The sequence below is a fragment of the Hypanus sabinus genome, chromosome 18, assembly GCF_030144855.1.
Source record: "Hypanus sabinus isolate sHypSab1 chromosome 18, sHypSab1.hap1, whole genome shotgun sequence".
In the NCBI taxonomy this organism is placed as follows: domain Eukaryota; kingdom Metazoa; phylum Chordata; class Chondrichthyes; order Myliobatiformes; family Dasyatidae; genus Hypanus; species Hypanus sabinus.
The window spans coordinates 12,945,527-12,960,762 of record NC_082723.1 but is presented as its reverse complement, the minus strand read 5'-3'; the positions used below and the strand labels follow the sequence as shown (position 1 = coordinate 12,960,762).

At 39.5% G+C, this 15,236-nt stretch overlaps 1 protein-coding gene across 1 annotated transcript in view; it reads right to left on the bottom strand.

Annotated features, from left to right (window-relative positions):
* Positions 1 to 3,821: 3,821 nt before the first annotated feature.
* qsox2 (quiescin Q6 sulfhydryl oxidase 2) overlaps positions 3,822 to 15,236 on the bottom strand; it is an 88,706-nt gene continuing 77,291 nt past the window's right edge. Inside the window, exon 12 of the mRNA XM_059993674.1 lies at positions 3,822 to 5,657. Within this exon, the coding sequence (XP_059849657.1) occupies positions 5,134 to 5,657 (524 nt within the window). The 3' untranslated portion in view covers positions 3,822 to 5,133. The remainder of the gene's footprint in view (positions 5,658 to 15,236) is intronic.

Genomic DNA, 15,236 nt, shown 5'->3' with positions numbered 1-15,236 from the left:
CACTTGGTTTCTTTTCTTCCAGAAGTAGTTTTAACTTTTGCCAGGGACCCTTGAACTTGCACAATAGTTTATGCCTAACATTTGGATAATTATATCAACCTCCTTTCTCACACTCACCAAAACCTATGGGGAAATCTATCAAAGAAAGCCCAAATCCAATTTTGAAGAATGAGATATTTTTCTTCCTAGACAAGTGGTATTAGATAAACCATCTAGAATAGTGATTGTATGTCAAAACATTGGTATCAACCACCATTATATTCAGATACACCAAACCAATGGTCCTCCCAAAAACATTAAAAATGGCATATTCATTTTGAGCATGTCCAAAACTATTATTTTCAAATCTCAATTACGTTTTGCTGCATTTTTCATGTTAATAAAAATTTCAGCTTCTAGCTTGGGAATACTTACTTCTCAGAATACCACCAAAAAGACAAAGTGAATAAACAGATGACACCCTCACTGTGCTGGCACAAAAGATGGAAAGATTTGCCATACGTGGAAGGAAAACTGAAGACTGAGGAAAAAAAATCCACCTTAGATCTTCACAACTCTTGAGCAAAGCAAAGGGAAATTTCTTTTAAATCAAAGTCACAAAGTCTCATTATTTTGGGAGAACTTTGTGTTCATTGTGAAGAACATCAGCAATGAAGATCCCACAAATTCATCTCTTAGAATTAACAACACCCAGCCATCACAGTGAATTCCCCTAGCTTGACACTTGCATCTTCACCAATGTAAATTTCCGATACCAACAATACCCAATACCTCTCTTGGCAAGACTGGCAATGTGGTGAGAGCTTTACACTCTGGAAAAATGTCAGAAATAATTCAAATGTTAATACATAATGGTCCACAATGGTCACTGCAGTTTAATATATTTCATTAAACAAAGTAGGATGCTCTGAAGTCACAAACAGCATTATATTAATACCTAGCTTCCCAGTGTCATTCAATTAACACTGAATTTAATTAAAATGTGCAGAGTTGTGCTTCTGACCACATGAGCTTCACATCAATTACAATTTAACTTCAGTTATTTTTTCAATGTTAACAAGTTGCTTTGATGGTCTTTTGCAAGTAGGATCTGACTAATATGCACGTGGCTAGCAAGTACAGTTCTACTCAGCTGTTAAAGCACTCATACAAAAAGTTTAGGCTTTGGCCACATGGAGGTGTAACAAACAGGTCCATACATAGATCAAGGAACATAATGGCCTTTATATCTTGCCTTCATAAGAACAAGAATCATTATACGGAGCAGATGCATTAATTGATCAATGCACCTGAAAAGCGGGTTGGAAAACAAAATTAGGAATTTCTTAAGTTCTTTGTGATTTTTAATTTAACACTGAATTGGACGTTCAAGTTCATTGCAGCATAATTTATTTCAAATTGTATTAGTCTTCCATGAAGCTTTTTTTTTCAGTACAAAATATTGTGTACATTTTCTCCTAATGAAAATATAAAGTATTAACTGACATTTGTATATCAACAACAATTCAGTAAATTGAAAACCATGGAAGCTATGAATAAAATAAATAAATTAAACCAGACATCAATTATCTTTATCTTTAAGAAACATTTGCCAAGAGATGGCAGCTTTCTGAATGAGCAAACAGCAGTCAATCTATTTAAGCGCAGAATCAGAGAAATACTGATTTTCTTCTGTCATGCAACGGAAACTTGAGATTTCAGGCTGGATATGGAATGATACTTCATCAATTAATACTCTAGGTAGTCCTACTGTAGGTGCATCAGTTGGACCTTTCAGCTGATTTAAATATAGTTATGCTTTGAAAAAGATGCTATTGGTGTGGCTGAAGAAGGGAATGCAGTGAACGCAAATACTAGACGATTGGACTTCATCGAAGTTGGAAAGCAGAGTTACAGTTCAATGAAAACACTTCCATTTTCTGTTTGCAGACATACAGGAAATTGGTCTTAACACATGCTTTTAGATAGTTTGTTGCAAAAATCTAGAAAAACACTTAAAGGGAGCAACATCTCTTAGGCAAAATATCTAAAACCTCAGGCTTGTTTGTGGTACAAGATGAATTATGACATTCTCTTACATATATACTGTAAGGACATCATGGAATGTACATCAACTCCAAATACACAATTTAACTATTGCACTAGGATAATATTTACACATCTTTCTAACCTTACATCTGCTAAAGTATTTAAGAGGTCTCTGAATTGACAGTAATCAATTTATTTTAGTACCACAGGAAACTATCTTTCACTATTAAACAAGGGCTGTTCTCAAATTGAGGTTTTTTAAAAAAAGGGACACTTTACAAGAATGACTGATCCGTGGTCAATAAAACTAGGTTGCCAAGATGGAGGAGCTATAGGAGGGTATTTAATGTCACTGGAAATATTTTGGTGTGCTTAAAATAATTGAACTATAACAATAAGCAAATCTTATTGGGCACTGGAAAGTTGATTCCTTGCATACAATAAATAAAAAATTGCTACCCTGTTTTAGCACCTTCACATTAAAGTTATAGGACACTGCCATTAGAAAGGCATCAAATGTTTTCCCACAGAAACAAACACCAGGCCCTAACTAATGTATGCTCCTCTACAATAATTTGCTAAAATATTTAATGACATTCATTCAGGCAAATTCTTTCAAGCATCATTATTTTACCAATGAAAAAATATATTTTCCAAAAATATAACATTTTTCACTGACTCTTTGTAAAAGGAGTCTTAACAATAACAACAAAAAAATTGAAGAACATTCCAGCTTGGTGTCATCACAAAGAAAGCGCTGCCATTGGTGTGATTAAAGCACACCAAAACTGTTCCTATCCAATGAATATGATCAATTCAGCACAGTGAAATATGATGAGTAACACAGAAAATACTGGAGGAACTCTAGGTCAGGCAGTATGATGGTGAAGAATAAACAGTTAAACATGAGGAAATCTGCAGATGCTGGAAATTCAAGCAACACACACAAAATGCTGGTGGAACGCAGCAGGCCAGACAGCATCAATAGGGAGAAGCGCTGTCGACGTGTTGGGCTGAGACCCTTCGTCAGGTCTAGCTGAAAGGAAAGATAGTAAGCGATTTGAAAGTAGGAGGGAGAGGGGAAAATGCGAAATGATAGGCAAAGACTGGAGGGGGTGGGGTGAAGCTGAGAGCTGGAAAGGTGATTGGCAAAAGGGACACAGAGCTGGAGAAGGGAAAGGATCATGGGACGGGAGACCTAGGGAGAAAGAAAGGGGGAGGGGAGCACCAGAGGGAGATGGAGATTAGGCAGTGATGGGCAGAGAGAGAGAGAAAGAAATAAAAAGGGAGGGAGAAAAAAATTTAAAAAACCTGAATATATCAGGGATGGGGTAAGAAGGGGAGGAGGGGCATTAATAGAAGTTAGAAAAGTCTCTACTGTCAAGAAGAAGCCACACTCAGGTTGGAGGAACAACACCTTATATACCGGCTGGGTAGCCTCCAACCTGATGGCATGAACATTGATTTCTCTAACTTCCGTTAATGCCCCTCCTCCCCTTCTTACCCCATCCCTGATATATTTAGCTGATTGTTTTGTTTTTCTCCCTCCTTTTTTTTCCCCCTCTCTCTGCCTGTTCTCCATCTCCCTCTGGTGCTCCCCTCCCCCTTTCCCTAGGCCTTCCGTCCCATGATCCTTTCCCTTCTCTAGCTCTGTATCCCTTTTGCCAATCACCTTTCTGGCTCTCAGCTTCACCCCACCCCCTCCTGTCTTCTCCTATCATTTTGCATTTTCCCCTCCCCCTCCTACTTTCAAAGCTCTTACTATCTTTCCTTTCAGATAGTCCTGACGAAGGGTCTTGGCCTGAAATGTCGACAACACTTCTCCCTATAGATGCTACCTGGCCTGCTGTGTTCCACCAAGAATAAACAGTTGATGCTTTGGCTTGAGACCATTTATTCCTTTTCGTAGATGCTGCCTCACCTTTTGTATTCCTCCAGCATCTTTTGTTTGTTACTCTGGATTTCCAGCATTTGCTGAACCTCTTGTGAAATATATGATTGTTTAAAATGTGGACAATAAAGTTATTTAAATACAAAATGAGATATAGTCAAAAAACTAACAGTTATGCCACATAAACATGAGAAAATCTACAGATGCTGGAAATGCAAAGCAACACACACAAAATGCCGGAGGAACTCAGCAGGTCAGGCAGCATCTATGGAAATGAATGATAGTTGACATTTTGGGCTTCCATAAATGCTGCCTAATCTGCTGAGTTTCTCCAGCATTTTGAGTTACACCGCATGGTGCATATAACTGATCTGATCATGAAATTCAAATTAGTTCATCTTGCCTATGCCAAAATGACAATTACTGAATTAATGTAAAGACTTTAACTTGGTAAAGTTAACTAACATTTGACATTAGAACTAAAAATGTGGAATTGGAGGTTATTCAAATTAATTATTGTGTTGAAGGTTAAGAGGTCTTCCACTTGAGAACAATGAACATTTGGAAATGTCTGGCAAGGTACATTGGGTACAGTCTGTCTGTTACCACATACCATGTTGGGAGAATTAAGAGCACCAGAGTGGTCAGAGCAGGATCAGAACTTCGTGCTCTAAGAGTAAACATAATCAATAAAAGTCCAAATTCAATTTTGAATTTGGACTTTTCTTTCAATTTTGTTAACTCCAAAAGGAGTAATAGGGCAATGGAAGAGAGGTAGAATGAAAAAAAAATTAAAAATCAGAGATGGATATAATGCAAAACATCCAACCTTCATCCCCACTGAATGTTACAATATTTGCCAAGACATTTTGGACAAGTGTGCCCTGATGAGATATCAGTGGATTTCCAATTCTACCCAATCTCATCAAATTCAAGTTAAAATGGGGAGCTATCGATGATAGGCAGGGTATGATGAAATTCCTCTAATAAAGGCACATAAAGAACTTAAATATTTTTTTCATTTTCTTAAAGGAGGTGGAATTTCTGGAAAATAGCCACATGTCAACTTTGCAACATAATCCAGACTGAAATTCATAGTTAAAAGTGAAGGTGCAAGTTAGGGCAAGAAGAGGTCTGTGAATATTCTCACCAGAAGCATTACTTATGCAAAATAGATGAGTCATTTCCTTTTCAGAACTTATTTGAAAATTGTCTTAAACACAAGGACGGTTATATCTGCTTTTCCACCTTTTGGACCTCATTTGGAAGTAGAAGTACATGATCATTAGGAAAAAACAGGAAGCCGCATACAGCATGACACAAAGGCTCATGTCCGCATTGGAAAAGCCTATTCCAAAAAATGCAACCTGTTTGATATCTTGTTTGCGACTGACTACTTTCTGTTCTCTCTTCCTCAAGGCACTGTATCTTGAGTTTTGGTCTTCATTTGGAGAGTCGACATTTTGCTCCTTTTGGTGATTTATCAGTTTGGGTTGCCCTTCATCCTTATCCTTATTTCCATTATATTTATGAGCTTCACTGACTGCCAAGTGGGGTTCAGATTCATATCCACTATATTTATATGAAATATTATCCACACTATAATGAGACTTCAAAAATTTCAGAACCTCCTCCTCTTTCCAGGTATGGATGCCTTCAATTTCATCATGACATTCTGGACAATGGTCTGGAGTTGGCCAAGCCACTTTCGGGAACATTGGATCTTCACTTGCAGCACCTAAAAAAATCAACAGTAAGATAACATTACAAGTGCCCTGTCCATAGATAATTCTGGGAATAGACAAAAGGAAGTATTTAGCTACCAAATTAACTGCTTGAATACTCATACACTGGTCATGAGTAATACAATCATAATATGCAAACCAAATGCGTACAAAAGACACTCAATTTATCAGGCAGTAATGGCTTTGAATAGGATGCATGATCATCTGTTTGCATCTAACATCTATATGAGAATTGGACCACAAATGTCTATTTTGAGAAAGAATAGTCATGAACACAGAAGCCTCGAACACCTGCTCGATGGGGAATTTGTTGATTTCTCTGTAATCTCATTCCACCATCCACAACAATCAGCTGCATCAATCGCAAGACCCTGCAGCGGATAGTGAGGTCAGCTGAGAAGATAATCAGCGGGGTCTCTCTTCCCATCATTACGGACATTTACACTACACGCTGCATTCGCAAAGCAAACAGCATTATGAAGAACCCCATGCATCCCTCATACAAACTCTTCTCCCTCCTGGCATCTGGGAAAAGGCACTGAAGCATTCAGGCTCTCATGACCAGACAATGTAACAGTTTCTTCCCCCAAGCTACCAGATTCGTCAATACCAAGAGCCTGGCCTGACACCTTACTGCCCTATTGTCCTGTTTATTATTTATTGTAATACCTGCACTGTTTTGTGCATGCAATCCTGGGTAGGTCTGTAGTCTAGTGTAGTTTTTTTTCTTTGTTGCTTTTTACGTGGTTCAGTCTGGTTTTTGTACTGTGTCATGTAACACCATAGTCCTGAAAAAACATTGACTCATTTTTACTATGCACTGTACCAGCAGTTATAGTCGAAATGACAATAAAAGTGTCTTGACTTGAATCAGACCCAATATCTAACTAACTGGCACTAGGATTAAAATTTACAACCAAAGATCAGAACTAAACAGATGTTTCTGCTCATTGTTGTTTTCTTTTTATGTCTGATGCTGATTACATCATAAAATTGTTAGAACGGCCATAAAATTAACCAATCTAAGAACAAGATTTAATTAAATATATTCTCAAACTTAACTTTGAAAAATCAGTTAAGTCGCGAGAGGATTTTAATACCTGTTAATGAAGGGGGCTCTCTTCATCTGTACACACAAACCCTCATTTTCACTACCGAAAAGAACATTAATATTTAAAGAAAAAATACATATGCTAGGTTTCGCTCCTAGTTGTCTTAGTGAATCACTTGCATCATGGGTTCATAAAATTCCATGAATGCACAAGTTACTCTTTATTTTGGCAGTTCTTAAGTTGACTGGTTCTGAGAGCTCTTTAGGTCCATCTGACTTTTTTAAAACCTAAACTACCCATAATGATTGGAAAAGCTTATTCCAAAAAAAATGAAACCCATTTTGTTTTTTTTTGTGGCTGGCTACTTTCTGTCCTCATTTCACCAAGGCACCATATCTTTGGTTTCTGTCTACATTGATATGAAGAACAGCAATGGGGTGGAGAAGTAGAGAGAGAGAGAAACAAGCTTGGTCAGAGGTGGTTTTTGAGAAGCTGGTCTTATTAAGATGGAGAGTATGACAGAGTTTGAGAGAGTATTCTAAACTAAAAGGTCCTTTGCAGTTGAAACAAATTAAAACGGACCTTGGAAAGAGGGAGATTACCTCAAGATACAAAGAAAATAGGTTCGGGAAAGAGTCAACCTGACAGTGTACAACTGGATGGAGTAAGAGACAGCTGTACTCGCGATGAATTGAAGCTGATGGAAAGCCGACCAGTTGAAACAACAAGGTGAACAACTGATGGGCATTCTAAGAGCAGGTTGTTAAGACGCAAGTCTTGCTGCAAAAGGAAGTAGGGTATGTGATGAACAGTTTAGGTCCAAAATGATCCACAGGCTAATTCTACATAGTGAAGAAAGGGGGCAGAGTCAATGTCAAGAGTGGGGTTTATGGAATAAGCTGAAGGCACTGGTTTCCTTATCCTCAATGTTCTGATGTAGCTAGAAGTTATATCCCCATCAATCTAAGACACATGATATTTAAACAAAACAGTGAAGCTCGGATACTTAAAACTAGCACTAACATATGAGAAGTCACACATTTTATGAAGACACTTAATACTGAATTGTGGGAAACAGGCCGGAAGGATTGAATGGCTTACTTCTATTTCAATGTGTGAACAACATTGTATTCTGTCATACTGGCCTATTACAAAAACTTGGAATACTTGTTTTTCAACTTTACTCATTCCCCCCCTCCCACTAATTTGCCAATGATTTCCTAATTTCTTGTAAACTGTTATTCTATGAAAATAAATCTTCTTGTTGAAATTAGTTAGGAAAATGATCCAACAGTGCTACAATTCTTTGCTTACATCAGGAGATCCACAATAGACTTGGTCTTTATAAGCAAAAGTGAGGAAAGCAATGGATACATGTATAGATATTATGTGAAAAGAACTCACTCCATATTAACTAAATATTTAAGCCTGACTGAAGATCATATTTCTGCATTTTATAAGCAGCTGGGTGATGAGAATTATTTTGACTGTAGAATTCATCCCTAAAATAGCAGTAAGTGTCCAAATCTTTGAAGGCACAAATTCATCTTCATTTTCAGAAAACTGAGCCCTCTTTAGTACTTGTTTATGCAGAGTGGTGATGAGGTTAACTGAGGTAACTGTTCAGTAACCATTATATTAAAGAAAATTCAGGCTGCAACATTTTTATGCCATATTTTCTACTTGAGGAGAGACTGAAGCTAATCTCATTTCTATTCATAATTGTGATTACAAAGGCCACAGAAGAATTGACTATTTTAAATAATGCGGTATCATTGTAGAAAGACTAAAGTCAGCAGTCCTGGTTTTGAAAATAAGGTTAACTTCTGAAAGTTTTTAAAGCATACAGTGCCTAAAGGTACGCTCTGACAGATGCATCATTCAGTTTTAACCGCCTCCTCTACCAGCTGTTTCTTTGAAGCCTCTTTGTATAGGCCTTGGGCCTGGTTAACAATTCATTACAACACAAGGAAAACAAAACCAACTGACTCCTACTTTGTGAATTGTGAATGCAGGATTCTCCCTTTCACTGATTACTGGTCGACAGATGACAGGTTGTGTGTCATAATTCTCCAAAGATGGGGTGGGAGGGGTAGGGTGGAGAGGGCTAAATTTCCAAATGGGACCATCTCTCGAGTGCCACAGTGACCTCTCTTACTTGATGCCTCCAGACAGTCAGTTACAAGAACACAATGGACATGCAAGCCCTATGCTGTTTATAGTGGCAAAATAAAATAAACTGAACGATAGAACACAGCTGTCCTGTAAGCCTATATTTCCTTCACACTACACAAAAAAGCAGACTACCATTCAGATACACAGGCTGAAGCACACAAGTAGCCACTACAAGTTGACTAGTGTAGCTGCAGCTGCAGAGTACAATTAATTTGTGCACACCCCTGCTGTGATGTTATTGTACGTTTGTCAGTATCAATCATTGTTCTCACCATTTGGCCTTGTGTTAGTAAATGGGATCCATTTTATGGATCATTAGACAGGCTTGGGCATTCAGTATATGGTATAGATAGGGAAAAATATATATGGAATAAAATGCAGCAACAAAGCCTGATCAGACAGCCTACGCTGCCCTCTAAGGGTGGCCCTTTACAAAAAGGCGACGACTCATCTATATTGGGGAGCAATAACTCAGAAAAATGTGCTTCAGAAGATGCCCTCTCCTTTCTTTTTTGACATTAGCAAAACAGTACTTAACAGTCCACTTGCATTCAAGAGGTAATTGAATACAACTTCTAAACAATGACTTCGCTCAACAATGGAGATGCAGAACAAAACAGGCAATTTACATGTTACATGTTTACAACATAGGATATTGCAGAGCCAGGTTGTTAACCACTGCAATTTGCCAAGTGAAATTTTCACCTTTATTTAAAAGGAACTATTGGAATAATTTAACAGTGCAACCACATAATCTGCATTTGTTGAAGTATGACATTTTGTTCATGAGCTTCCCCCAATAAATTTAAATGATATCTGCTTAACTTCTGATGTACCCCATGCACCACCTTAATGATTATACTTGTACTGTCAGTCCAAAAGTGCACTTGTATACATGTGGGCAGACAGAAGCCACAAGATTTGCATTACTGGGAGGGGAGGGCTGAATTTCCAGACGTAAAGAGAGAGGGGAAATGGAGAGGGTCCAGATCAATTGGAAGTACAAGGACTGCAGTTTGAAATCGGAGCTCTGTGCATTGAGGATAACTGCAATGTCTTTCAAACAGACTTGATTCTTGGTGACCCCAATCCTTAGGCTGAAGATCAGTATAATTTTCATCTGTTGACACACACTTGATATGATCTTCATTGCACCACTACTTCAGAACAAGACAAAATGCAGCCTTATCAATCACTATATATGAACTCACTCAACCTTGGTCTTTGACCCCACAATCAGGAAAGATTATGGATCATCCTTCAAAATGTGTCGCAATTTTACATTTGTTTTATGTTGGCATGCAAGGAAAGACCCAAACCAATGAACCTACAACAGAGCCAAATCAGTGAAGGCCGGGTTTAAACAGAACTGCATCAAAGATCTAACCCTTCTCTTAATCATTCTCACCGGAATGACAACATCTCACTTCCAACAAATGTTCTACAAGAACAGAGTTAATCTGCAGAGCTATTGAGAAACTGTTCAAACCAGACATGAAAATCAAGGGAGCCCAACACTGAATAGTCTAACTGCAGGATACAGACCAAACCTGCATTTGTTTGTGATTGGAAGCAGTGTTTTTCCATTAGAGAACATTACTGACCTATTCATTGAAGCATTATGGGTGGATGCGTCTTATACTCACACCCACAAGACAAAGGTCCCCTACTAACCTGGCCCGGCTGTACAAGACTTCCTTCCACGAATAAAAGCTCATGACAAGACCCTTGAAAAAGTGGATCACTTACTTATCTTGGGAGACCTCACAGGATGAAAGCAGATGAAATTCACCATTGGCTTCAACTTGCGGCACAGCCTTTATCAATTGAAGGAAAGGATGTTTGGAAAAAAGACCGAGTACAAAACTCAAGGCCTACCAAGGCAGATGTGTTGCCCATCTTCTGCGTTCTTGGGAGTGGCACGGTAGCATAGCAGTTGCTGTAACATTTTGCTGTGCCAGCACAAACATCAAGACTCAATTCCCACCGCTGTCTGTAAGGACTTTGTATGCGAACACATGGGCTTCCTCAGGATGTTCCAGTTTTCTTCCACATTCCAAGGATGCACGAGCTTGGATTAGTAAGTTGTAGGTATGTTATGTTGGCACAAGAAGCATGGCAACAGTTGTGGGCTACGTTGGTCATTGATGCAAACAACGTGACCTGGGTTCAATTTCCATCGCTTCTGTAAAAAGTTTATACATTCTCCCCATAATCGCATGGGTTTCCTCTGGGTGCTCCGGTTTCCTTCCATGGTCCAAAGACATACCGGTTGGTAGGTAAATTGGTCATTATAATTGTCCCATGGTTAGGCTAATGTTAAATAGGTGACTTGAGTGTTGTAACTCAATAAATAATAAATCAATAAAAATAAGTATTTGCCTTGAAACAATTCAACATCCTCAGTTGCTTCTGGGAATCCCTAGGCAATGACAGCTCATATTGGAGAAAGAATATTTTGGGTATTTATAACCTCAAGCCCATGCACGCATGAGAATACAAAAGCCCTGCAAGACACAGAAAAGCCCATCACCTCTCAAACCATCCATTCACTTCACCGTTAAGCAGCTCCGTCCACATCTATGGAAAGGTCTGCAACAGTCACACAGTCCTCAGTCACCTTAGAAACACAAAATAAGAGAGTAGGCAAGTCATCCTCAACAAAAAAATTCAAGATATGAATAATACTGGTAAGACTGCATTAGTTACTTTCTTCTTCCGCCAGCACTATTTCTGTGACAAGTATGCTTCCTGAATAATGCTCAATGAAGAATTCAAGAGTTATAACCAAACAACAAGAATTGGTAATTATATACCATCCCAAGATTGTCCAGTTTAATTAATGAGGCAATTGTTCATTTTCCATAATTGCAGTTTTCTACGCACTCTTTACAAATCTCTTTTGGGATGTTCTGAGGCAATGGCCAAAGAAATGCTACTTTCAGTACAACACCACTTGTATATAGAAGACTTTCTCAAATAACATTGTGATAATAATCAAAAAAAATTTGCTCATGTGAGACTAAGAATTAAGCATTGGGCAGGATATCCAGAGAACTATCCTTTTTTTCTTTTAAATTGTAGGATCTTTTATTCCAGGTTCAGAAATTCCTGAAGCTTAGGAGATGATGGCACCTAGCAGCAACTACTTTGCTTGCATCTTTGGAAACAGCTCCATTTCCATCTTTAATCTCTACTTTTCCTTTTTAGCGTTCTTTAGAAGACCCTGACCTGGGGTTACACGCAGACTTCAGCGGGAATGGGACCCGCTCTTGAGGTCTCATGACTGGCCACTATTTGATATACCAAGGACGGAGCCTAGAAGACAAGCACACCTTCAGGGTGCTCTGGAGGCGGGCAGGCTCGATGTCGGAAGATCGTAAGCAGCAAGCTGGCTGCTGGCTGTCTGCCCAGGGACCCAAGTTCTTTGGGCACAGAGCTTGGAAAATGTGACGCAATGGAGTTTTTGAGGCTTTGAGAACATCCATTAATTGCTTCTTCAGTAGACTGATTACCTCTAGCTGCAATAGAGGGGAGTGCAGTGTGCACTTGTTCCTCAGGATGCCCAAAAGCTGTACTGGTGCACTGAAGGAGTAGTTGAATTTATTTATTTAGAGATACAGTCTGCAACAGGCAATTCTAGCCCAATAAAGCATGTTTCCCAGCAACCCACCAACTTAACCCTAGCCTAATCACAGGACAATTTACAATGACCTGTGATATCAGTATATCTTTGGACTGCGGGAGAAACCAGAACATCTATAGAAGGCCATGTGGTCATAGGGAGAACTTGCATGCAGAGCTGGAAATGAACTTTGATGCCCCGAGTTGTAATAGCGTTGTGCTAACTGCTATGCCACTGTGGGGCATTAGTGATGATTTTTTGATTGATACTGCTTTTCAAGGCCTCATCATGGAAATTTATCATTGGAGGGTAGTGCTGTGTAGTGGGGCAGAATAATTGGAGAAACTTTGTTCTAATATTAAAATTCATTTTCTGGTATGTTTCAGTGAATGAGTTAATGATTCAAATGCCAAACTAATTTGCATAAACCTCCAAGGAAAGACAAATCCACAACACCGCCATTCCATACCACATCAATATGTGATTACTGTCACTTGGCACCTCTTAAGACCACAAGACCATCAGAAGATGGCAACCTTACACAGTTGCAGCAATCCAGAGATGAGTTCAGAGTAACTTGTTGTGTACAATGCTTCCTGAAGATTTAATGTGGAACATAACCACAATAGAGAACTACAAATTCATTCAGATTTGTCCAATATTTGTTAGAAGTATGTCATCTTTCACTCAATTTGGATTGCTCTCATTTGTATCAATGCTCACTCTAGGAGATTTGGGCATTAAAGCAAGGCAACACTGTTGTACAGAACCAAACAATATTGCACTATTAAGAGGCATTCCTTTTATACTAAAAGCTAGGTTTGTCTTCAGTTAATGCAAAAGATAGCAACGTACTACCTTGAAAATGAGAAAGGGAGCTTTCACTTGTGACATATTCGAAATCTATCCCTAAACTACCACACACAAAAAAGAAAATCTGATTTTTTTTTTTAACAATATCTTGCACAATAGAACATCGTTTTTATATCTTCCCTCCTGGAATTGAAGATAGCTTGCATCTACTATAGTTTTGTGGAATGAAACCCAAAGTGGAAGCACAATAGGAGCCCAACATAAACCGTACAATAATTAGGGCCTGTGCTGGGGATCTTTGGCTGGGAAAGTTAGTGTTATGAATGTACCAGAGCTCTGAGGGGCCGAAGGGTGCGGGGTAGCCCCCTCCTTTGTGAGAATCGCAAGACCACTATTGAGTCAGTTCAGGAGACCCAGGAAATGAGAGAAAGACATGCAGAATCCACAAAGAGTTGGAATGTGTCCTGGCCTCCGAAAGGTGGATCCATTGATACCGGCTATTGTCTCTTGGAGACGGACTTGTGTATTGCATCCTGTACGATGCATCGAAGCCCCCAGGCAATGAACCGAGGGGGGGCTGGTGGAGGGATTGCATCATCTCAACCTGATTGACATCTGAGACCTTGTGAGTCAGGATAAAAGAGGGTCTGTGGGAACAGCCCCTCAGATGCACCAGAAGAAACTCTAGCGATCCAGAAATAGCAAAAGCAGGTGAAAAGGTCACTTGCGTCCGTTTCCATTTGCCCCGGAATCGGTGTGCCTTGACCACGGAAGAACGGTTTTTAGCTAACAACGGGGAAATTAACTCCCAACGACTCTCGAAGGATTGACATCATAAAAGGACTGGGCAAGTTTTAACCCGTCTTTCTCTCAAACCAGAAAGCTGCAGCTTGAATGAACTAAAGTGACTTTTATATTTCCATCAGACAATATATTATCCCCTGGACAACGATAGAGCTATTTCTTATTGATTATTATTATACCTGCGCTTTAAGATTTAGTATTGACGGCGTATATTATCTGTATGTTTGCATTGATATTATTTTTGTGTATTTTTATCAATAAATACTGTTAAAAATAGTACCATCAGACTTCAACGGACCTCTCTATCTTTGCCGGTAAGTGACCCAGTTACGGGGTACGTAACAATTGGGGTTCTCGTCTCAGGATTTGACACCAAATTGGGAGGCCAGTGAATCGGGCTTGTAAGTTGAAACTTGGATCTGGTTACACGGGCAGCCAGACGGTAAACCAACAAAGATTGATGTGGGTGAATTTATAGAAAACCCGACTCTGGAGGCGCTAGAGGTGGCCACCAAATCGGACTTGATAAATTTGGCGAAGGGGTTAAACCTCGCAGAGGTGAGGTTGTCAATGAAAACGCGGGAGGTGCGAAGGGCAATAACTCAGTATTATATTGGGAAGAATGTGTTTGCAGCTGAGGTATTGGAAAATATCCCTGAAAAGGTACCAACCAGCTAGTGGGATGGCTCAGAGTTGGAGAAATTAAGGTTGGAACATGCAACTAAGGTAAAGCAGCTGGAAGCAGCATGAAAGAGCCGAGAGAGAGAGGGAGAGACCCGAGAAGGAGAGAGAGAGAGCCGAGAAGGAGAGGGAGTATGGGGAGGCAGAGAAACAAAGGAAACATGACTTGGAGATGGAGAAGTTAAGGCAAGGGCGAAGAGATCAAGGGTCAAACTGAGAGGAGCGGTTTAATGTTAGTCGGGAGTTGAGGTTAGTACCTCCGTTCGAGGAGACGGATGTTGATAGTTATTTCTTGCTTTTTGAAAAGGTGGCAGTGAATCAGAAGTAGCCCAGAGATCAGTGGGTGGCGTTGTTACAAAGTGTGTTAAAGGGGAAGGCACAGCGGGCATATACGGCGTTGTCCATGGAGGAGGAGAGTTATG